The 24,477-nt window shown below is 42.2% G+C and overlaps 1 protein-coding gene and 1 long non-coding RNA gene across 2 annotated transcripts; one reads left to right on the plus strand and one right to left on the minus strand.

The window, feature by feature from the left end:
• The first annotated feature begins 13 nt into the window (after positions 1 to 13).
• On the plus strand, positions 14 to 12,998 carry LOC148220133 (uncharacterized). Its single transcript, XR_015798864.1, has 2 exons — positions 14 to 87; positions 7,071 to 12,998. It is a non-coding gene; the product is annotated as an uncharacterized LOC148220133 (long non-coding RNA).
• A 1,531-nt stretch (positions 12,999 to 14,529) lies between these two features.
• On the minus strand, positions 14,530 to 20,155 carry LOC148220134 (uncharacterized; the record flags this gene model as incomplete). The annotated part of the gene is given in 4 exon segments (XM_088155790.1): positions 14,530 to 17,016; positions 17,128 to 19,182; positions 19,185 to 19,987; positions 19,989 to 20,155. Coding segments are annotated over 3 exon segments (1,314 nt in total), but the record flags the coding sequence as incomplete, so codon positions are not given.
• Positions 20,156 to 24,477: the final 4,322 nt, after the last annotated feature.

A 24,477-nucleotide genomic window follows, 5' to 3' on the forward strand; every position in this document is an offset into this window, starting at 1 on the left:
CCACTCCTGCTGCAGCCAGGATTCCTGTTCACCGCACACCCTCATGAGCTGATACTGTGCTGGAAAAAAAAAAACCTAACTGAACAGGTAATTCCTTCTTCGGGGGGACTACAGCATTTGCACTGCCTTGTGCGAGAATAACTGCAGGCTAAACAGGTAGTTTCTGCATCTACTCCGTGGAACTTTTCTGTTTTTATTATTCAGATGGCAATTTGCTGCACGATTTGGGGGATCAGTACTGATGTTGTGCCTGTGGTACCACTATCCCAGACCCTCATTTAAGATTGTCCTTTTTACAATACCACCATATAACTCCCTGCTGTGAAAAGCAAGATTTACGATTTGGAATTTTTAAAAAGTTTAATAAAGGATAAAACAAGGACAAAAATAAAAAAAAAATTAACCAGCGCTGGGGTGCCCTTGGCGATTGACCAAAACGCACACCCCATAAATTCGTACAGTGTTATCTATATACTGTTGCATTACTGAGGTGCATATATATTCATGTGCTTCATACATTATTCAGACATTCTTGTGAGCTTCTGATGTCTCAGGAATTCTTTTGATTGTTTTCTTTACACTCTAACTTATCTGCATGACATCCTGTGAATCAAGTTGATATGTTTTATTTCTTCTTGTGTCTCTATCTTGTTTCACATTATCTGATAAGGAATTAACAAGTTTTCTTCAAGTTTAACAGGTATTCTCTAACTATCCTCCAGTGCTCTGGTTTTTGCCACAGTTATCACTTGGAGAGGTCAGGAAAGCATCTCAGCACTAGGTCAGTCAGCAGATGTGGGGGAACACATTCTGACATTTAGTGATTTGCTAAGGCCTATGGTATAATATATATTCATCACGCTACCATTTCTATGAGCTAGGCAATACATACTTAAACTAATAGATTATGTTATACTAACGAGCAGCTAAATAGAGTTATACATTGTACTATATCTAAATATTTATGGTCAATACCAGCATGCAAAAGCTAATACATAAATGTGAAAGCCAAGATTATATTGTAGTTTTTAACAATTTCTCCCTTTTTTTTACTGTATTTGGCTTGAGCTGCAACTTTTGAACTTTTGCATTCTTGGCATACTGATACCTTTCATAGAGTTTGCATGTCGTTTCTAGGCCTGTATTTTCTTTCATTTTTTTAAATACCATAATGTTTTGTTTTCTTTTTACAGTTTCCAGTTTTGGATTAGTGGGCGCTGTTATTAATTCCATATTTTGAACTACATAGGTAATTAACCAGATTAGGCATGGGATTAGACATGGAAGAAAAATTAGACTGGTTATCTTACATAGCACTAGAACTCTTGCTTTCTTCTACTAGGCTATCTTAAAGAAATCTTTTAACTATCTTTTATTCAGTATAGATTCTTATTTCTGGACTGGTACATGGGCTATTTGCTGGATGTTTTTAGCTATAGCTAAAACTGTATCCCTATTATTAATTAGATTATGTTGTACTAACGAACAGCTAAATAGAGTTATACATTGTACTATTTCTGAATATTTATGGTCAATACCAGCATGCAAAAGGTAATACATAAGTGTGAAAACCAGTATTGCATTGTGGTTCTTAGCACTTCATTGTGCTAATTGCCTTTTGTGAATAGATGCTCATGTAATAATTCTAATGTGTAAACTATCCTTTCAAGTAGAAATTAACTGACGTTTTTACAAGGTACTCTTTTCTGGCAAAACAGCTTCCACCTTGCAATTTCCCTGATGTGAAAAGTGCTAACCCTCTCATCCTAAATCAACTTCTGACGCAGGTCTTGTTATCTCTTGAAACCACTTAGGGAATTAATGTTAATATAATTTTAATGTCCCAAGCCTAGATTTCCACCTGTCACTTCTGTTTCTAATGTCTACAAAATCATTTCCATGCTGAAAATTACTAACAACTACCTTTCACATTTAAAATACTAATTGCATGTTTTCTTTTTTTTGAACCAAAATATGACCATGGCTTTTAACGTTGGGTCTTTGCAGCTAAGTATGCAGATGCAATAATCACAAAACTGAGGTCATTTGAGATTACAGAAAGGTTAAAAACTATGCATGAGATGGTAATAACAGGAACTTCTAATTAACAAAAATGGTTTATCCTGCAGCCTTGAGGTCATGTCCTTATACTTTTCCTGAAGAAAACGTATTAATTGCAGATGTATAATCAACCCAAAAGACATGTCTAAATTATTTGGAGTTGTTGATCTAGCCCATGTATACTGTAAATTAGCACCTTCTTTTTTATTTTTGCTAACTAACTCTGATTCAATTTCAACACTCATAACCAAAGGAAAAGTTTCATTGTTTGCACCGCTGCCATTGAGCAATGATGTTGGGTATACTGAGAATGCATTTGCAAAATTTTAGTAACAACTATGAAAGTTGAATTGCCTGGTACAGAGATCCAGCCATAAGATATTATTTGATGTTATTTGTGTGTATTTTTTTTATTATTCGTAAGTTGTTTATGTTGGGGAACTTTTTCAATGAATATTAATAAAGGTTTGTTTTTAAAGTAGGGAAAACCTTCCCAACCAAATTCCTGGCTCTGATCAAGCCCTGGACCTGGCTGGTAAGGGAAGTATGCCATAAATCCTAGGTATTGCTATCCTAAAAAGATGAAATCGAGTCACTTTGACTTGCAAATTTGGCCTTATAAAAGCTGAACCCTCTTTTTGAGGTCAACTTGGAAGCCTTGTTCCAGAAAAGGCTATCCAAGTCCAGCTATGACAGACTCTGGGTGAAGGTAAAGCATTTAAGTAGTTTCAAATAATTTTGTTTAGTAGTGCTTATTGTTTTATTGGATGTATTGTCTTACTGTTCATAAGATAATTGCATGTTATCTGAATTTAATGGATTAAACTATGTTCATGTTTATAGTTGTTAAGGCTGAAAACAGAGGTGAGTTCTCATAACCTATTCAATTACCACAGCAAACAAAACTCATTTGCCTTCATGTAAACACATCTAGTTAGTACCATACAGTGAAATGACAAATATCCATAGTGATTGACTAGTGCTCACCAGGTCAAGGCCTGCATGAACATTGAAACCCTTTAAATAATTCTGTCTGACCCATCATTCACTGTTGTTTATAATAATTTGCTCATATTCACAGGAATCCTTTAAAATTATTGTGCCACAGCCTGACAGCCAGCATTCATCCTAAGTATAAACTTAAGGCTTATTAAGGAATTGACCAAGATACCATAATCCAGTGAATTTTTATCAATTAAACTGATTAACAAAATTTTACTCTGTATTAATCTCAGCATCACAACCAGACATGCTGGCACAAGCAAAGACATCTCATTATTTTTTTTTTACATCAAGGTGTTCGAGCCCTACAGTAGCAATTCTGGCTGTCAAACACACCTGTGCTGACTGTGAAGCCTGCACTGCATCACTGCAGATGGGAGTAAACCCTCATGGACTGCGTGCTTTGCAAATATGGCAAACTGATGTAACACATATCCCTGAATTTGGCTGTCTAAAATATGTGCATGTATCAGTTGATATATTTTCATCAGCCATATGGGCTTCAATACACATGGGAAAGCAGTCAAGATGCCATTGCACATTGGTGATCAGCTTTTGCTGCTTTAGGTATCCCCCATACCATTAAAACAGACAATGGTCCTGCATATATTTTGCAAAACACAAGACAATTCCTACAGCTCTGGGGTGTCACACCACACTGGTATTCCTTACTCAGCAACAGGACAAGGCATTGTGGAATGTGCACGTGACACTTTAAAACATATTTTTGAAAAACAGAGAGGGGGAATGTGTGGTGAGACCCCACAGAGCAGAGTGGCTAAAGCTATCTATACTCTAAACCATTTAACATTATTAGAAAACTCCCAGAATCCAGTAATTTTAAATAATTTTTTATCATTGCAATCATCCAGTGATGCCCAGTCACCCAAACCCAAGGTAATGGTGCAAGACCTTATCACCAATAGGTGGGAAGGTCCTTGTGATCTTATTACCTAAGGATATGGATATGCTTGTGTTTCCACAGACACAGGAACGCGATGGATGTCGCTGTTGACCTCGTTTTAGAGAGATGAGACACACTCTTTTTTATGGAGGGAAAGAAGCTAAAGGCTTATTTCTCACATCCCTTTATATAGTGTTACAAACATATCGTGTCTATCCCCAATTGGTTAGTAACAAGTTGTTACCCTGTATTGATTGGTCAGTTAACCTGAGGTGTGTATCTGAGGGAGAGTTTGTTTTGAGATATTGTTTTCATTCTTCTCTTCAACGGTTTGGAATAGTTGACACAGGTGCAGACTAACTGTCTCTCCATCTTAGGGTCCTTTCTCAGGAAAACAAGCTGTTTTTCACTGTTGCAGGACTTTGATTTCACTGAGAGCTGGTAGCATTCTCACAGCTTATGTTGGAGCAAGTCAGAATTCAGTCTATGAGACTTGCTCAGGCCTATACAGGCCTGCTGTTTAGCGACCACAGATGGGTACCTGCCAGGTGTGTCTGCCCAGCTCTATGTCCTGCCCTGGACCACAAGCAGCATCCTCCTGATGGCCCCTCAGCAGACATTGTGGGGCTGTGTGGAGCAGTGATTGAAACAACATGTGCACCTACCTCATGGAAATCTGGGACTCTTGAAGTGACAGTTTATTTAAGGATTTTATTTGTTTACAAATAGTTTCTTCTGTTATTTGGTTTTTCTGACGGTTCTAAAAGTTGAATGGTTTCTTGTTTGTAGTGTTAAGTCGTATCTTGTAACTTCTAAACAGTTTGTGACATGCTAGCCTGAAGGATTGTGTTGTTGGTGATCTTGCCTGACAGCTCCTGGTGTGAGTGTTTCAGCTCCGGTGGTTCCTGGGATACATTGCTGGCTGGGGCTAGCTAGGTTTGTCAAGTTGGGTGTGAAGCCTTATTCAAACTAGGTTCATGCTGTCTTTGTCATCCTGTCTGCAAAGGGTCCTTGCAGGAAGGATAACAGAGAACACTTTGCACTTTTTTAATAAAACAAAAAGGGGGAATTGTCACAGCACAGCTGGTCTGTAGCTGCACAGATAATTTGGGTCATAACAGAAATCCAATTTGTCTAGCCTAGTTCATTATAGAAGAGAAGTAAACAGGACCCTCAGTGAGGCAATGATAGGTTGGATTTGAACTCAAACAGGGAACCCCTGCCAATCCCATTCAGTCCTGAATGCAGACATATCACTGGCCAGGGAGCTGGGGGGCGCGGAGATCCCGACCAATCAGATGTGTAAGTGCGGGAATTTTGAACCCCCTATAAAAGGGGGCACCCAACAATAAAATTCAGCTGTTGTCATGTGACCTTCGGTGTATTCAGTCATGTGCCTGTCTCCAACCTATGACCGTAACGTAATACATAGAGGGTGATTGGGCACTGGAACACACTCCCGAGGGAAATGGTCACTGCACCAAGCCTCCTTGAGTCCAAGAAGTGTTTGGACAACGCTCTCAGGCACATGGTGTGATGTTTGGGGTGTCCTGCATAGGGCCAGGACTTGGACTTGATGATCCTGTTGGGTCACTTTCAACTCAGCATATTCTATGATTTTATGATTCTAATGCGAAGTCTCGAGTCCTGCACTTGGGTCACAACAACCCCATGCAGCGCTACAGTCTTGGGGAAGAGTGGCTGAAAGTCTGCCTAGTGGAAAAGGGCCTGGAGGTGTTTCTCAACATCTTGCTGAACATGAGCTAGCGTGTGCCCAGGTGACCCAGAAGGCCAGTGGCATCCTGGCCTGTATCAGAAATAGTGTATCCAGCAGGACCAGGGAAGGGATCATTCCCCTATATTGGCACTGGTGAGGCCGCACCTCAAATACTGTGTCCAGTTTTAGGCCCTCCACTTCAAGAAAGATATTGAGGCACTGGACCTTGTCCAAAGAAGGGGAATGAAGCTGGTGAAGGGTCTGGAGAACAAGTCTTATTAAGAGCAGTTGAGGGAGCTGGGATTGTTCAGCCTGGAGAAAAGGAGACTCAGGGGAGACGTCATTGCTTATGACATTAGTGAGTCGTGGTTGGAAACAGGGATGACATGGACTCCTCGAGGGTCCTCAACAAACAGCCTGTTTTATTGTTCAGAACTTCTTTTTATAGGGCATTCAAAAGTCCCGGGTATACATACATGATTGGCCGAGGTCCCAACACCACCCAGTTCCCTGGCCAATGACACATCTGCATTTAGGTCTCAATGAATTGGCTGGGATCCTTTGTATGTGTTCAAATCCATCCTATCATTGCTCACCCAGGGACCCGTACACCTCTAGGCTGATTGAGTTTGGGGCCGCAGCTTCAGACTACCTCCAATGTGACAATTGCTCTCTACCACTACCTGAAAGAAGATTGTAGCCAGGTGGGGGGGATGTCTCTTGTCTCAGGTAACAAGTGACAGGATGAGAAGAAATTACCTTAAATTACACTAGGGGAGGTTTAGATTGGATATTAGGAAAAATTTCTTCACAGAAAGGGTTTTCAAGCATTGGAATATGCTGCCCAGGGAAGTAGTGGAGTCACCATCCCTGGAAGTCTTCAAAAAACACGTGGATATGGCAGTTGAGGACATGGTTTAATGGTGAACATGGTGGTGGTGATCGGTTGACAGTTACTTGATGATCTTAGAGGTCTTTTCCAACCTTAATGATTATATGATTCTATGATTGGTACTGCCTCTGTGAGAACATGTTTAAGAAAGGGTAAAACACTGCATAGCAGCTGTGAAAGATGACTGCAAAAAAAAAGTGTGAGAAACAACCCTGCAAACACCAAGTTCAGTGAGGAAGGAAGGGGAGGAAGTGTTCTAGGTGCCTGTAAAGGTCGGTCCGAAGTTCCCCTCGATCTTGCCTCCCGACCATCGCAAGGAGACCTTGAGGACCCCCACCCAGGCTGACTCCCAACAATGGTTTACTGGCCGGGCCAGGTGGATGCTCATGACTGTGTGCTGGTGTATTGTGTTCACTGGACCGTGCTGTCGTGGCACCAACCAGAGGTTGTGTTGTACCAACTGAGGACTGCTTGTCCGTACCTGTCTCCTGCAGCACCACACAATGGTCCATAAATCTTCCCACCTTTTGGCCAGAAGCCACTCGCTTTGGAGAAGGACTATAAAAGAGCGACCCTCTGGAAAGGACCCTTTGAGATCTCTCCACTGATGAAGACCCCTGAGATCTCCCCACGGACGAGGACTCGTCTATCGGATGACCCATGAGGACGCCCGTCTCGTCTGTTGGTAGCTATTCTCCCATCCCTTCCTTTCCTTCCCCTTTCCCTATCCTATACCTCTCCCCTTTACCGTAACTGAATTGTTGGCATTTGATGAAATGCATTGCTGTTGTTGATTAAACTGATTTTCTGGTGTTGAATAAACTGATTTTGTCCCCTGCATTTTGCCTGTTTGCACCTTTGAGATCAAAAGAACCATCACGACCCCCGCTCTGCATTAATAGCGGATCGTGACATTAAATTGGCGTCATGGACAGGATTTTCTGGCAGACAGAAGGGATGCAAGGTTGTCTGTAGTCTGTATCAGGGGAAGGAAGTCTTACTCCAGCCGCACCTAGCTGGCCACCTTGGATGGGTGAGCCTGTCTAGAAAGCAAGGGGGGTTTTTCTGATTTCCCACAGACTGCAGACACCTTGGTGTGGAGCATCCCCAGACTCACTTGAGGGTTCTGTCATCAGAATTTCACAAAAGATCTACTGGTGCAAAAGGTGGGACACCGTTGTTGTTGTTGTTGTTGTTGTTGTTTTTTATGATGTTTGACTACTTGGTGCAGTGAAGAGACAACCTGGTGTTTTGTAACTAAGGAGTGCCTCCCAAATAGTTTGGTCTCTTCACCCACACAGGGAAGCGAAGGGGGGCACACAGCGAAAGCTGTTTCGTTGTGTGTGGTAACTTAAGCAATAGACCTCCCTGTTGTGGTTTTTACTTATCCCTTCACAAAATGACTGAGAATTCCACTGTAACAGATAAAACTGCATTTTATGCTCTATTAGCTAAGTATAGTGCCAGACCGTCCCAAGGTGGGGAGGAATGGGCGAACAATAATTGGTTTAATCTGGAGAATGTGATTGATAGAATATATTCTCTGCAACATGAGTCAAAGTTCAAACTGGGCAAAGATAAAACCATACTCTGCTCGGTTTTAGGAGCTTGTCTTACGGCAGCCATAGAAACTCGCTCTGAGCGCAGAAATGAGGAAAGAACAATTATAGACTCTCTACAAAATCTTGTTCAAATTTTGCAAAAACAATTAGATCAAGAAAGGAATGAGAACCATTTGTTGCGAGATGAAAATAATTTGTTAAAAGCTGCCTTAAGAGAAGAATGGGACGAAAATTCAAAGCATGCTGATTCACCAAAAGGAAAACAGGAGAAGGAAGCTATTCACATTAATCCAATGTACTCTCCAAAAGACACAATTTTGATGAAAAATTGTGGGGAACACTGCTGCCCCAACTTGAAACCTGTGATTAAAATAGAATATGATTATATCAGTGATGCACCCCCCGAGCAACCTTCTCCACAGGTTCTGGGCAGTGTACCAGAGCAAACTTCTCCACAAGTTCTGAACAATGCACCAAATCAATCTCCTGCACAGGCTCTGGGAGTTGAGCCAAAGCAGTACACCTGCACTGGGCTTTCCCAAGGGTCTGAACATTCCCCCACTTCGGCCCACCACACTTTAGCCCAGGAATTAGAAAAGATACCCAAACCTGACAATACAGCTGTCTATCAATACATTGATGATATTCTGGTGGGAGGGGATGAAATAAAAGTAGTGGGGGATACCCAACAAAAAATAATCTCTCATTTGGAAAACCCTGATTTGCAAATTTCCTCAGAGAAAATTCAAAAACCTTCTCAGGAGGTGAAGTTGTTGGGAATTTGGTGGAAAGGAAGTATGACATGTATTCCACCTGATATTCTAACCTCCCTGGATCAAATTAAATTGCCTGAATCCAGGAAAGATATCCAACAGGCTCTAGAATTATTAGTGTTCTGGAGAAAACACATCACAGTCACTATTGAGACCCCTCCCCCTGACGGGGTGGCCCAAAGATCCTCAGTTGGGAAGTGGTATGCCCAGATCAAACATTACTGTAACATCTTCTCAGTGATAGAAAGAGCTGTAAAAAATCTGGCAATACAAGAGACTGAGAGCTTGGCAAATAGCCATGACAAACCTGCCTTGGTAAATAAAGTAGCCACTCCTTTCTCCCCTGAACAATCAGCAAATTCTTGTTTCACTGATGCTTCTGCCAAACGAGAGGGAAAGGTGGGGAAATACAGGGCAGTAGCCCTCCCCACTTCTGCTGGTGAACAAATTATTACTGAGGGAGAAGGCAGCTCTCAGACCGGTGAGCTGACAGTTGTTTGGAGTGTTTTCCAACTTGAGGTACAGAATATCTCTCTTGTTTACATCTACACTGACTCCTATGCTGTGTTTAAAGGAGGTACAGAGTGGCCTCCTTTTCAGCAGCAAAATGATTGGGAAATTAACAGAATTCCAGTCCACGCTACACACTGGATAGTTCCATCATTTTAATCTCCTGCCTCCTGGAGGCAGACTCTGTTTGTGTTCACTTTTCACAGAAGAACACCGAGGGACATGAAGAAGCACCCCCCCTTAGTGTTGGATGACAAAAACAAGGTTTTTCCTCCTTTCATGGTGACACAAGGTGATGATGTCGCAATAACTTGTAAATTAGCAACTGGATCCCTCACCGAACCTGCATACAGTTATGGCATAGGATCTCATGGCCGGACTTTATATTGCAAAACCCAAAATCAAGACTGTTGGCTAAACCTAACTGCTGTACAATTTTCCTATAAAATCATGTGTGGAAAAAATGATACAAAATACTGGGGAGAACTTGATGTTAATGTTGTAACACCTACTACCCAACCACCGGTTGTGCTAAGCCCTACGATTTTTCAATTTGGACATTATGTAATTAGAAAAACTGGCCAACAACAAATATTGTTTAATCCGGCATGGTCTCTCAAACAAATCAAATTATTGATGCAAAATAATGTCTCAGAAGTCCAACCAGTTTGTTCACCCTTTCTACAAACTTCTTTTGAGGGATGGACAACCTGGCTGCGGAAACGAAATCCTGCTAAAAAACGAATGGCAAGAGACATAACCGGTGTTGTGGGAACAGGATTGGGAATTTTGAATAGCATCGATTCGGAAGTACTAATGAATAAATTGGCTACCACAGCTGGAGATGTAACCAAATTACAACGGCCCCTGCAAACAGCCTTAACAGCTTTGGGGACCCAACAATGGTTGTTATCAAACATATTACCAAGTTGGGAAAAGGTAAACATAAATGACCACAAATTGATAATCGATGCACTTGGTGCTACTCAAAATATCATCTCTTTGGCTCTCAGTTGTATCCAGGCCCAGTTGTGGATACAGTCAGTTGCTGCTTTAATTATAAGAGAAGGTGAGGAAGGCACTTTTCCCACTGAAATCTGAAAAATAGTCTGGGACAGTGCCACTGATTTTGAAAAAGAATTCCAGTCCTGGTGGAACCTAATAAATTTTACCTATGATCCCAGCACAAACACAGCCACAGCCTTTGTACTGACAATTTGTAATGCTTCAGTGCATTCAATATTCCCCATCATTGCATTGGGGTTGAACCATGATGGTGCTATTCTCTATCCTTTCGAGCATAGGGAATGGGCCCGTCAAATTGGTGGGAGGTGGCAAACTGTCAATTTGGAAACTTGCATTGTCCGGGAACAACAAGGGTTTATCTGTGAAAGTAATGCAATTAGAGCTCAAGATATCTGCTTGGACACAGAACAGAATGTTTGTAACTTTGAAATTCATCCAAATGAGATTCCTGAAACTGTACTGGTATATATAGGCAATGGATGTGCATGCTTTAGAACTGCTTGTGATAGTGTATTCATAGAAAATTTGGTACTGAATACTAAAAATCATTCAAACTTTTGTGTCTGCAACTTTACTAGGATTTCAGGATGTGATTTTTCCTATGTAGCCCCAGTTACTTCTCCCCATCTTTTGCAGTCAAATTACACACTGATCCACCATCTATTGCCCACTCCAATTGGAATGAACCTCTCTCTGGTGAAGCAATTGTTGCTCCACCAAGATCTGATCGAAATTTTGGAGAAGATCAAGAAAAACGGACAGAAAACTCTAATAGCTGTGGAAAAAATACATCGTGTTTTAGAAAGAGTAAAGACAGATGCTGAACACAGGTGGTGGGATACTCTATTTGGGTGGTCACCTACTGCTACAGGTGTCCTGAACAAATTGTGTCATCCCACCCTTGTTCTTTTGATTTTAGTTTTAATTGGTTTTGTTTTGTCAGCAATTCTATACATCATGACTTGGAGAATAACGAAACGATTAACACAATTGGCATCTGTGACAGATATACCCAGATCGGCTACTGTTGACATCCCCAGGGTTATTGACACAAGGTTTCAAATAAAATAAAATATGATTTTTTTTTTAACTAGAATTATCTTCTAATTTCAATTAGAATTGTTTAATCAAAAACTTGCTTTAAAAATTGATTTATTTCTAATCAAAATTGAAAAATTTAAAGAATTGAACAAATCGTTTGAAGTTGTTAGCAATCAACAAAATTGAACACAATTAATCTGTTTTGTTTTCCCTTTTCTCCTTTTCCTTATCCTGTCCCTTATCTTTTTCCTACTTTCCTGTCTCTGTTTTCCGGGATATGCTACCAACTGGGACGAGTCCTGAAGACACCACAACTGAAGACTTCACTACAACTCTACAAAGGGGCGCTCTTGACGACAATCGTGAGTCACGGGGTGGTGTAAGGGTCGGTCCGAAGTTCCCCTCGATTTTGCCTCCCGACCGTCGCAAGGAGACCTCGAGGACCCCCACCCAGGCTGACTCCGAACAATGGTTTACTGGCCGGGCCAGGTGGATGTTCATGACTGTGTTCTGGTGTATTGTGTTCACTGGACCGTGCTGTTGTGGCACCAACCAGAGGTTGTGTTGTACCAACTGAGGACTGCTTGTCCGTACCTGTCTCCTGCAGCACCACACAATGGTCCATAAATCTTCCCACCTTTTGGCTAGAGGCCACTCGCTTTGGAGAAGGACTATAAAAGAGCGACCCTCTGGAAAGGACCCTTTGAGATCTCTCCACTGATGAAGACCCCTGAGATCTCCCCACGGACGAGGACTCGTCTATCGGATGACCCGTGAGGACGCCCATCTCGTCTGTTGGTAGCTATTCTCCCATCCCTTCCTTTCCTTCCCCTTTCCCTATCCTATACCTCTCCCCTTTACCGTAACTGAATTGTTGGCATTTGATGAAATGCATTGCTGTTGTTGATTAAACTGATTTTCTGGTGTTGAATAAACTGATTTTGTCCCCTGCATTTTGCCTGTTTGCACCTTTGAGATCAAAAGAATCATCAAGACCCCCGCTCTGCATTAATAGCGGATCGTGACAGTGCCATAACAGATATTCCCCTGTAGCCTATGGAGAGGACCATGGTGAAGCAAGTTATTCCCCTTCAGCCTGAGGAGAGGACAATTGTGGAGCAGATATCCACACTGCAGCCTGTGAAGGACCCCATGCCACAACAACTAGATATGTCCTGAAGAAAGCTGCAGCCTGTGAAGAGCTCGTCCTGGAGCAGTCTCCTGGAAGGAACTGGGGCCTGGGGGAGACCCATGCTGGAGCAGGGAAAAAGTGTCAGGAAGAAGTATTGGCAGAGATAAGCTGTTATGAACTGACTGCAACCCCCCCATTCTCCATCCCCCTTGCACTGCTTTTCAGTGGTGGAAGTAGAGGAGTTGGAAATGGAGGACTTAAATTGAGAGTGGGAAAAAGAAAGGAAGGGTGGAGGGATGTTTTTTAGCTTTGTCTTTTTTTTTTTTCTCACCATCCTAGTCTAATTGTCAATAAATTGAAATATTTTTCCCAAGCTGAGTTTCTTTTGCCTGTGATAGTTATTGGTGAGTGATCTCTTCCTGTCCTTATCTCAACCCATGAGCTTTTCCATCTTATTTTCTCCCCTTGTCCTGCTGAGGAGGGGGAGTGAGAGAACAACTGTATGGGGATCTGGCAATCAGTCAAGATCAACCCACCACAAGCTCTACTTGAAGCTACACAGATATGGTTATTTGGATGTCCTGGTCTAGGACAAATTTGGGGAAAAACCTCTGGAAGGAGCCCCCAGAAAGCAAACCCCCATGACTCCTCCCCCCACCAGCGGGTTCCGGAAGAATTTCCTGAGAGAGAAGTGGAAAAAAACCTTTTTATTTAACAAGCAAAACACTCCCCAGCACAAAAAAAAAAAAAAAAAAAAAAAAAAAAAAAAAAAAAAAAGAACAACACCAGATGACAAAAACTCTTTCACCGCTCTGAAAGGATGACAAACTCAGAAATTGTCTCCTGCGAGTGGTCACCCAGTTATCAGTCTCTGGCACTGGGGATGACTGCTGCAGGTCACAAAATGCAGACTCCCGGTGTTTCTTGGTATTTCCCAGGTCCCCATCCAGAACAGGTTCAGATGGTATTCAGGAAAGGGAGATAAAAACAAAGAACAGTCCAGGGAAAAAATTGGACTGCCTAGCTAAACTAATAAGCAAAAGCAAGGGCAAAAGCAAAAAGTAGCAGCTAAAGCAAGCAAGCGAGCCTAGACTCTCCTAAACACAGACCATGGGGGAGGTGAGCTGGCTGATAACAAGAAAAAACAAACCTTCACTTTCAGAGTCAGTCCTGAAAGCACAGAACATAATACCAAGCACAAACAGAACACACGACTGGGGATACAAGCACCATAACGTCACCCTAGGACATTGGAATAAAACCATTTTCTGGAAAAATTGGTGCTATGATCCTACTGAAAATTTAAAAGCAATAATATAGCTTTTTACTTCACTGTACAGTTTATATCATAAAAACTGCTTGCAGAATATATGTGCTGTTAGAGGCTGTACTTGAATGTTTTATTTGGCTTCAGTTTTATGTTTACTTAATGCATAAATGAACCTGACTACAAACAAAATTTAAGTCTCTTAAATTTCTTCAGTTTCTTTTACTCTACTTCTAAAATTGTTGCCGTGGTTTAACCCCAGCCAGCAACCAAGCCCCATGCAGCTGCTTGGTCACTCCCCCACCAGCAGGACTGGGGAGAGAATTGGTATGATAAAAGCTGGAGAACTCGTGGATTCAGATAAAGACCATTTAATAGAGAAAGCAAAACCCACTCACACAAACAAAGCAAAACAAGGAATGAATTCATTGCTTCCCATGGGCAGGGAGGTGTTCAGCCATCTCCAGGAAAGCAGGGGCCCATCATGCATAATGGTGACCTGGGAAGACAAACATCACCACGATGCAAACATCCCCTCTCCTTCCTCCTACTTCCCCCCCCTCTTTATATACTGAGTATGATGTCGTGGTCTGGAATATCCCTTTGTGTAAGAGCCTGACGAAGAGATGGAGGCTTCAGACGGCTCTTAAAATATTGTTTATTGCATAGACGAGGTTACAGCAGTTGTGGGTCGTGGGTGAGCCTATAGCTGCTGGCGATAGGCAAGCCGTGTGTCCTGAAGTCCCATTCTAGTTCTGGTTACAATACATTATATACTTTTCATTACAGAGCATCTTAATACAGGGCTACCAATCAGCATCATACACAATACCTTTTACATTTACATACAACCTATCCAAACTGCTAAAATTACCATATTATGTTAGTGACTAGCTAATTATTAGAGTTAGTAGTTACATATTAATGTTTGGGACTTTTTCTGCAGTGGAGATTTCTGAGATCTTTTCTCTACTTGCAACATTGGCTTTCTTGTTTGCCTGTGAAAATCCTTTTGTTTGGTAAAAACATCTTTTGTTTAAGGTGGATTTATCCTTTGCTCTAAGCCATAAAAGACCCTTCCAACTCACTTGCTCTTTGCCTTCTAGTTACCCAGTAAGTCTGGCTCAGCAATTCTTTTCTTCTATATCAAAACTTGCTATAATTTCTATTCCTTCTTCAGATTCTACATTCAAAGATCTTTCTGTTATACATACATACATATCTGTGAGAACTTCCTGTCAAATCCTTATCCTTCCAAACACCTTTGGTAAGTTTGGATCACCTGTCCCAGCTGTGTCTCCTCCCAACTTCCCATGCACCCCTAGCCTCCTCGCCAGCATGGACATATGAAAAGTAGCAAAGGGCTTGGCTCTGTGTAAGCCCTGCTCAGCAATGCCAAAAACATCTCTATATTATCAACACTACATTCAGCAGAAATCCAAAACACAGTCCCATACCAGCCACTGGGAAGAAAATTAACTCTACCCCAATCAAAGCCATCACAATTGTATTTAATATACTTTTTATTTGCTAGAAGCAAGCATACTTTAATGAGTTCTTTTCTTAAAGAAAATATTTTCACTTGAGGCTTGCACAATTTGCAAGGCTTCTAATTCCTGATAAACACGAATTAATTTTTTTACGAGCTCTTGTGCTTCCTTTAGGAACTTGGTATTTGTGCTAGGGATAGGAGTTTGTTTCTGCATTCACAAAAATAAACCTAATAAGACCACTCCATTAGTTTTAGCTAAATATCACTATGAGAACAGCACAGGAGCTAAGCATCAAGAAGACTGGAGAAATTCCAGAGTCAGGATTGAATATCACAACTCAAGTCTATCTTCACATATTTAAAGCACACATATTTCAGTTTTTTTCTCTCACTGATTATAAAGAACAGTATTTCAGATGATCTGTAACAATGTCATGATCTGTGATTCCTGAACAAGTACATAGTGGAACAAACATAGGCATTCCACATTTCTGGATAAACTATGTGCAATCTTCTTATAGATAACTATGTAATTATTGGCTTTCTCTATTATGTACTAGCTTTTGTAAATTATTGTTAATCACAATGATTTTGATATAGTACAGTTTGCAATCACTTTTAACTGCTTTTGATATAGCATGATTTGTCAGCTTTTTGTGGCCAATGCCCTGGCCCTTGTGTAGCTCGTATCCTCAGAACATCATTTATGGATCATATTTTAGTTTGTGGACAGTGTGAAAAACGCATATTATAGTTTTGGCTTTCACAAATATTAAAGTGTTGTGCATTATAATGTTAATTTTTGCAGAAATAACTGTAGTTCTGAAATAATACCTAATGCTTTTATTTTTGTAACTAACTGAAAAATAATGAGAATAACGCAAATATATTTGTGAAATAGCTGATGTTGATTTAAAGTACTTGTGGGCAACTTACAATAACACAAATAGCTAAAACAGCATGGTCAGATAATATTTAGGGAACAGATGGGAGGAGGACCCCTGCTATTGACCCTTGGAATATCAATAATTGTCTCTTGTTGAAATCATGGAACAAGGGGCCATTGTGAGGAAGTGACACACGACCCTCAAAACCACATTGTCTTGGTTTGAAAGACAGGTGTCTGCTAAGGAAGGCAAGAGCCTCTCTTGAAATGGAAAATGTAAACTCGCTCTCTCTAAATTATTATAATTTTGAAATTAAGGAGCTCTCAGGCAAAGATATGGGAATAGGAATAGCAGTTCTTTATGAGGAAAATTAAAATAAAAATACAGTAATACAAAAAACAAAACACTGACAGTCAGAATACAACCTGATACCCTGTTGGTCAGGGTATTGGTAGCAGTTCGATTAAATGGTGGCTGCAGTCCTCCTGGAGTGATAGATGTGGTTCTGTTGAAGCAGTGGTCCTGTAGAAGGGTGCAGTTTTCCTCTGAAGGTCCAGTGATGATGTAGAAGGGTCTGTTTTTCCTCTGGAATCCAGTGGAAAAAGGCTGCTCTGATGTTCCAAATCTCAGATTTTATTTAGGTAGAAAATGCTTGGCTCCTCCCCCTGGGTGGAGCATCTCCCAATAGGATGATGTAATTTTATCAGTCATGCAGTGGGACTCAATGGCCCATTAACAGAAGATACCTCCCTGGAAGAAGGATGAGTCATGGAAAATATAAAGAACACTGTCCCACCTGGTTTTAACAGCTGGCCCATTAACAGAAGATAACTCCCCCGGAGATAAAGAACACTGCCTCACCTGGTTTCAACAGATGGTGATAGAATACATAGTTTTGGTTACATCCTGCATTGCAACCCAAGCCACACATCTACGAATACTGCATGTACTCTAAAAAGGCAGGTCAGGGGTCAAACCGAGCTAAAGAATTCTTGGAACATGTATACGAGTTCAAAGAAATGTTTGAATGTGCATAATCTTTATGAATATATATTTGACCAATGCAATAGAAATAGTATATAAGAAAAATTGCTATGGTTAGCCATTGTGTCTCTGGCTACGGCTACGTACCCAGCACTGTTATTTTGTCCCTTTTTATCCCTTACTAAACTTTTAAAAACTTCAAAACTTGAGATTCATTTCTGTGGAGGGAACAGGGCCCCTAGCAAGACCTCCCTGGAGAGCTATCCCCTAGATAAGAATTGCTTAGTCATGTTGACTAGGCTAAGAAACCCTTGTCCCCGCTTCAGACCCCCGCTTTATCTCCTTGTAAAACTATTGGTCATATTTCCTCAGCCCCAAACCACTGGTCATTCTGTCAAGCCATACTTTCCCTATAAAACGCCCTGATTTTACCCAGTTCAGCAGATTGCCATTGTCACTGGAACCCTTCGCAGAAGAAGACAATAAAGAACTCTGTGGAATCTCTACACAGCGCTTACCAGTCTCTCATTCCAGCATTGGCTGAGGTACCTTGCCAGCTAAGCTGAAATCACTTAGAGCTGAAATCACTATAAGAGCTGATTGCCTGAAATCCAGGCCTTGCTTCGTATTGGTACCTTTGTGGCTGAGACTGCCTAAGACTCCAGGAAGGGTTGTCCCTTGCGGGACCCCCTATCCAGGACGTTGGCGGCAGCCAGGGTCTGACCAACCCCAGGCAGAGGCTGCTACACATTTCTCACAAATTTTTTTAGTAACTTTCTGGCAACACACTTGAAGATCTAAGGTACAAAAATATAAGTACATCCTTAAGCACACACAAATAAAAAGTTGATGAAAAGAGTTAAAGAGCTAAGTAATGAGACTGTAATTACCGGACTGCAGCTAATGAATGTAATACTAGAAGAATTAATGAGATACAGTTCTAAAAAACTGGTATTCTATAATGCATGTGAGTGTCCTAGGGTGACTATATGATGCTTGTATTACCAATCGTCTCTTGTGTTTATGCTGGATATTAAGTTCTGCAGCTTTAAGAGTGGTTCCGAGATTGAAGGGGGAGGCAAGAAGCATACAGTTCGTTTACAGAGGCTGTGTAACTGCACTCGTTAATTTGCAGTGCTTTCGTCGCTGCATGGTGGGGGAGTGTCACTGGTGGGGTTTCGGGGTCCCTTTGGGATCCCTGAGACTGTTTTCACAGCCCTCAGCGACGGAGCAAATTCCCGAGCCTTGCCCAGATAGAATTGTGGCTCGCGGTGAGCTCTCAGACCAGCAGGGTAAAGAGATCAGCATATGCAGAAAGGCACAAATCCATAGTTTATTCTATGAAGGCATCCTATCTAGCATATACCAACGGCTATTGTTTTACAGGGGTTTTTATAACTTTTGAGGGTTTTACAATTTGCACCAATTACCAAGGGAATTCTACTTTCTGACCAATCCCTGAGGGATTTTGCATTCAAAGCTGGCCTATGGATACTAAAAGAAAATGAACCACTAATACTGAAGATAGATAAGAGGGGGGAAGCTAAATTCCTTTTGTATTCGTCATTTCACAATCCATTTCTTATCTCTAAGCTATGATTTTCCAAGGAGCTTGTTCTGAGGATGCAGGGAAACTTTCTTCTGTGTTTTCTGCTCCCTCCACAACTCCTCTCTCTGTATTTACTAAAAAGGCACTTCCAGCAACTTTCTTGAAACATTGAACAAAGCATGCAAACATAATTAACACAATGACAACTATGATTAAAATCCATAAAAGTCCCTTGACCAGAGATGCAGCCCACCCCGTCAGTCCCCATTGTCCAAAAAGGTTGTTGAGCCAGTCTGGGGTGGTTTGTACTTTCAAATCCTTCACGAGGTCCTTCAGCTTCTGGATGTTTGCTTGGATGGATGTTGAACGTGAGGAGAGATTGAGCAGCACATCCCTTCAGAGTCTTCACAGCCATGTCCGTGGGCGAGCAGCAGGAAGTCGATTGCAGCTCGGTTTTGCAGGGATGCATGTCTCGTGGTTTCTTCATCCTTTAAAAGATCACTCAAAGCAGCAGATGTGACATTGGCTTGCTTACTGAGCCAACATCCTAAGTGAGTAATTTCACCAAGGGCTTTTGCTGCAGCCACCCATGGAAAGAACAGGGATACAGCAGCTCTTGTGGGTCTGTTCCAAATGTACAATTTAGGGTCACAACTTTCATCAAATTCAGTGTAAGATCTTTTTTCACGTTTTGATTCACTCTCCTTTTTCCAATTATGTAATAAGGTAACGTTGGGGGTGAGGGTAGAAAGCTTGCCAAGGCTGCAGGGTCCCCCCTGAAGGCGAGAGGGGATTCCAGCCCAAACCTGATCACCACAGATAAGAAACATTCCACGGGGTAATGTTTTGGGGTGGAGGGAGGATTCAGAGAGAGCATGAGTTGTGTAATTGCACCAATTTGGATAATTGTAGGCTTTGTTGATAGGTGATATGTCTTTGCTGTATATGTTTCGAATTTGATTCAATTCAGGCCAATTTTGCTTTGGACTTTTGTAATAGAATTTGACACAGTATGTTGCTTTGGAGGACCCCAGCAAATCTAATTCTTGGGGTTCCTCGGGGGCATTTGGCAGTATTTTTGTCCAATGGTCCCAAGTGTCAACCGGATTTGGTCTCTTAGCAGTGGTGCGGAGGAGCTCTGAGTTCTGGACGGGCCATTCGTCTACTACAAAGGGAATTCCTACCAAACGTGGAAAGTGGGTTATCAAGGTTGCCCATGGACAGGCACATGTTATCTTGTTTCAATGTCTTTGCTAAAGTAACTGCACTTGTTACCTCAGGGTGCTTTTGCTGCCACGTGGTGGGAGAGGGGTCAGAGAGCACGACAGACTCCTTAGCTCGTTCAAGGACAACAGTGTCAGTTTATTCATGGAGGCTACCTTTTATAGGGGGTTCAAAATTCGTGTGCCTGAACATATCCTTGGTCGAGGTCTTGGTGCTGCCCAGCTCCTTTGACCATCATATGCCTGCAGCCTAGATAGAACCTGATAGGATGAATAGCTACTCAGGGACTGGCCCATGGAACCAAGCCAGATTTCCATGGCAACTGCCTATTACAAGCAGCTTGCACTATAACAAGACTGCACTTGCTCCCATGCATCCTTCACACAGACAGTGTTGCCTGCAGTGGACTGTGGGAGAGAGTTCTCCTTTGCTTTTAGTTAGTTTTTAACTAGCTGAGGCAGAGAAGTTCCCTGGACTGTGTTTTTTTTCTTTTTCTTGTAACTGTTTGAACTTGCTCTGGACTGAAAACCCAGGGGAGTACTGGGAGCTCACACCTGCTTCCCATTGGAGCCTGGGCCACAGCATTTTCCAGTGCTGGACAGACTCATAACAGACTGAGCTGAGCTGCAACCCATGAAAGAGATGTTCTGAATTTGTCATCTCTTTGGAGCAGCGAGAGGTTTTGTTGTTTACTATTGTTCATTTTTTGTGCTGGGGAGTGCTTTGCCTGTTAAATAAACAGGTTTTTTTCCACTTCTCTCTCAGAAAATCTTTTCCCTAACCAGTTGAGGGAGGGAAGGCTTGAGTCTGCTTTCTAGAGGAACCCCTTTGGAGGTTTTCTCCCAAATTTCCCCTAAACCAGGACAAATACATTAATTGGCGCCCAATGTGTGGCTCGAGAAAGTAGAAAAAAACTTTTACTGATTGCATTGTGGTTGTACTTACTCTGCATTGGGATAAAGCAGTCAGTAGCCATGTTACTTGAATTCATAATGTCTCTTGGGGTGGAGGCCTTTATGTGTCTCTTGTCCCTAGGATTTTTTGAGGTTTCAATACCTTTCTGGTCCCTAGGCTTATTTTCTTATCCGGGGATAGCTCTAGTATTGTCCCTAACACATAGTTTTTACAGTAGAGGGGCACGGATTAGAATAGCTATTGTGCTGGGCTTGGTAATAATGATTTGTAGAAAGTTTACAAAGGTACTGGAGTTTGTTCCAGATATGTATGGTTTATGGTGTTGTAACTCACTAGATGTGTTGAAAATGGTAGATTCCGTGACCCCTACAATGTCCTGTGGCCTGGTCCCTCTCCCCTCTGGCCATGCTTAGATGGCCGAGATCCAATTTCTCCCCACCCCCTTACAAACCCTAGATAAGACCTATGCCCCCTGACCTCACCCTCTTTTCGCTCTTGGAGGACCACAAGAAATAAACCTCAGATTCTCCCCAGGGGGAAAGAGCCTCTTTTGTTATCTTTTATTCACCTCCATGTGGCAGATCCCTGAGGCTTCATCCTGACATCTGAGCTAGTCGGGAACAAGGGTGAAAGTCTCAGCAGGCCAAGTCGCATTATGGTTTCTTCGTCCTACCCTGCATCTCAGTTCCAGTAGCATGATTTGGGGGTTTATTAGTAATTGCACTCATTTTGAGGAGGAGCAGGGGATGAGGCTTTTCAGCCTTTCCTTTCCTTCTCCTTTGAATCTGTTATGTCACTTTTTGAGAATGTTCCGTTTCCTATGAATGTTAAAGAGACCACTGTCCTGGTATTTAATCTGGTAAGCTTCCTCTATATGGTCTGCAGCTTCTCTAGAATGAGGGCTGAGATGTCCAGAGGAGCTGATGAGACCCCTGATCCAGGAGGAGACCCAGGCATGGAAGATTCTGAGTGGTGTGGGAAATGGGAGAGAATGGGCAGAACCCTGAAGGAATTTTCTGACCATATAGCCTGGGACTTTCCACATGAACAAATACAGAACCCAACTAAGGTGGGGAAATACCTGAAAGAGAAGTGCAATGATGACTCTAAGGAGAAAAAGCTCATTGCAATAAGCTGAGCCCTGGCATATGCTTATCTCATGCTGCTACATACTGTAGGGCAGCAGATAGAGGCCAGGGGGCAGGGAGATAAATCAGCAGCTACTCCAGTCACTCAGGTTGCAGTCAACACCCCAGCTACTCGGGTTGTAGCTAAATCAGACAGTGAGTATAAGCCACTGGCAGTCGCCGCAGGAAAGAAGCACATAAGCAAAAACTGATCGGCCAGTGGACAGTGATGATCTGGGGGAAGGACCCTCAAAGCCAGCTCCAGCAACTGACACAAAATCAGAAGTCACTAGTGAGTTACTTTCATTTTGGGATCTTTGGGATCTGTGTCACATGATCTGGTTATCAACCAAGGAATGATGAGGGGGGGCTAACTCTCACAGTCTCTGGGAACGGGTCCTGGGAAGTGTGGCACAAAGATATCTGTGTGCAGATGATCTCTATATGCAGCAAACTCAGTGGAAGACCATAGAACAAGAGATTAAACGCTTAAGAGAAATGGCAGTGGCAGAGATTGTCTTCTTAGATGACCAAAGAACTAAGAATCCAGACTTGGTACCATGTACATCTGTGATGTGGCAAAAACCTCTACGACTTGGGCCACAAGAATATGCTTCTGCTTTAGCAATAATGAAGTGGAATGACAGGGAGGAGATCATGCTTGGTATGGCAAAGAAGCTCTGAGCATATGCAGATGCCATGCATGACCCAACACATGCCAGAATAGCAGCTGTGGAAACATGTCTGCAGAAATTAGAAGATAAGATACAGGAGAATGACAAGGAACTCAGGGAGGAGATTAAAGAGGACCTTCTCCAAATCTCGGCAATACAGATCAGAGATTCTAGTACCAAACACAGACGAGAGAAGATACACCCCACGAGCTGAGCTGTGGTTCTTCCTGTGTGATTGTGGAGAAAACATGAGGAGATGGGATGGAAAATCTACTGCTGCTCTGGCAAAATGGGTGCTTGAATTGAAGGACAGCAAGACTCAGAGTGGAAGTTCCACCAAAAAGGAAGCAGCTCTAGTAGCCCATAGCTGATCTGCCTGGTATGATGATGATGATAACATGTCTGATCCCCTTGAAGGAACCTCCAAGACACATGCCCAGGGAAAGAAGAACAACCAGGCTTAGAGGGGCCCTGCCTCTAGCCAGGTAGAGGCTAGGGAAAACCGTGTTTTTTGGAGTGTGTGGAGTCATTGGCCTGACACATCAGTGTGGAAGGAGCAGAAAATATTCAAGAAAGTCTCCCTGCATCCTCAGAACAAGCTCCTTGGAAAACCATAGCTTAGAGATAAGAAATGGCTTGTGAAATGATGAATACAAAAAGGAATCCAGCTTCCCCCCCTTGGTAGACCCGCTTATCTATCTTCAATATTAGTGGTTCATTTTCTTTTAGTATCCGTAGGCTAGCTTTGAATGTTAAATCCCTCAGGGATTGGTTAGAATGTAGAATTCCCTTGGTAATTGGTGCAAACTGTAAAACCCTCAAAAGATATAAAAACCCCTGTAAAACAATAGCCGTGGGTATATGCTAGATAGGATACCTTCATAGAATAAACTATGGATTTGTGCCTTTCTGCATATGCTGGTCTCTTTACCCCGCTGGTCTGAGAGCTAACCGCGAGCCAAAATTCTATCTGGGCAAGGCTCGGGAATTTGCTCCGTTGCTGAGGGCTGCAGAAGCAGTCTCAGAGATCCCAAAGGGACCTCAAAAACCCAGCCAGTGACAAGTGGCGCCCGGACGGAGGTGGACTCTGACCACTCTCTGCGAACGGCATCAAAAATTGATTGTATCCGTCTTCGAGTGTCACAAAAAAATCGGCAGTTAAGTCTCTGTTCTAAAAGACTTAACTTCTCCGAATTCATTTCAACAACCCTGAGACCTCTCCCCACTCAGGACTGAAGTTGACCAGCACCTGACGAGCAGCCTTTAACGATCCGTCAAAGATAAGCTTTGTGAGTACAATCAGGTTTCCTTCCCCTAGGGTCTTGTTTTGAGTTTGGTTTTTTCTTTTGTTTTCTCTTTTTTCTGCTCGTTTGGCACGGGGTCGCTATGGGAAATTCTTTTTCTAAAATTATTCTTTCCCATAGGGAAAGAGATCGTTATAATATAATAAAACAAACTTAATCCACTGACAATTTCTCTTTTTCAAAACACTCTTGTTCTAAAACTGTCCTGAAAAGATTATAAAATGGAATTACCAAACTATCCATTTGGAGTCTTTCTGGGACACTGTTGGCATGAAAATCTATGAATGCCAAGCAAATGCTCATTTTTCTGTGACCTCTTTTATTCCTCTTTTTCGACATATCATAAGACCAAGATGAAAACTCAAAAAAAATACTGTCCCTACACTCCCCCCACTTTCTTCCCTCCTTATCCCGTCCGACAATACCCAAATCCC

This window comes from Sturnus vulgaris, chromosome W (genome assembly GCF_052056855.1).
Source record: "Sturnus vulgaris isolate bStuVul1 chromosome W, bStuVul1.hap1, whole genome shotgun sequence".
In the NCBI taxonomy this organism is placed as follows: Eukaryota; Metazoa; Chordata; class Aves; order Passeriformes; family Sturnidae; genus Sturnus; species Sturnus vulgaris.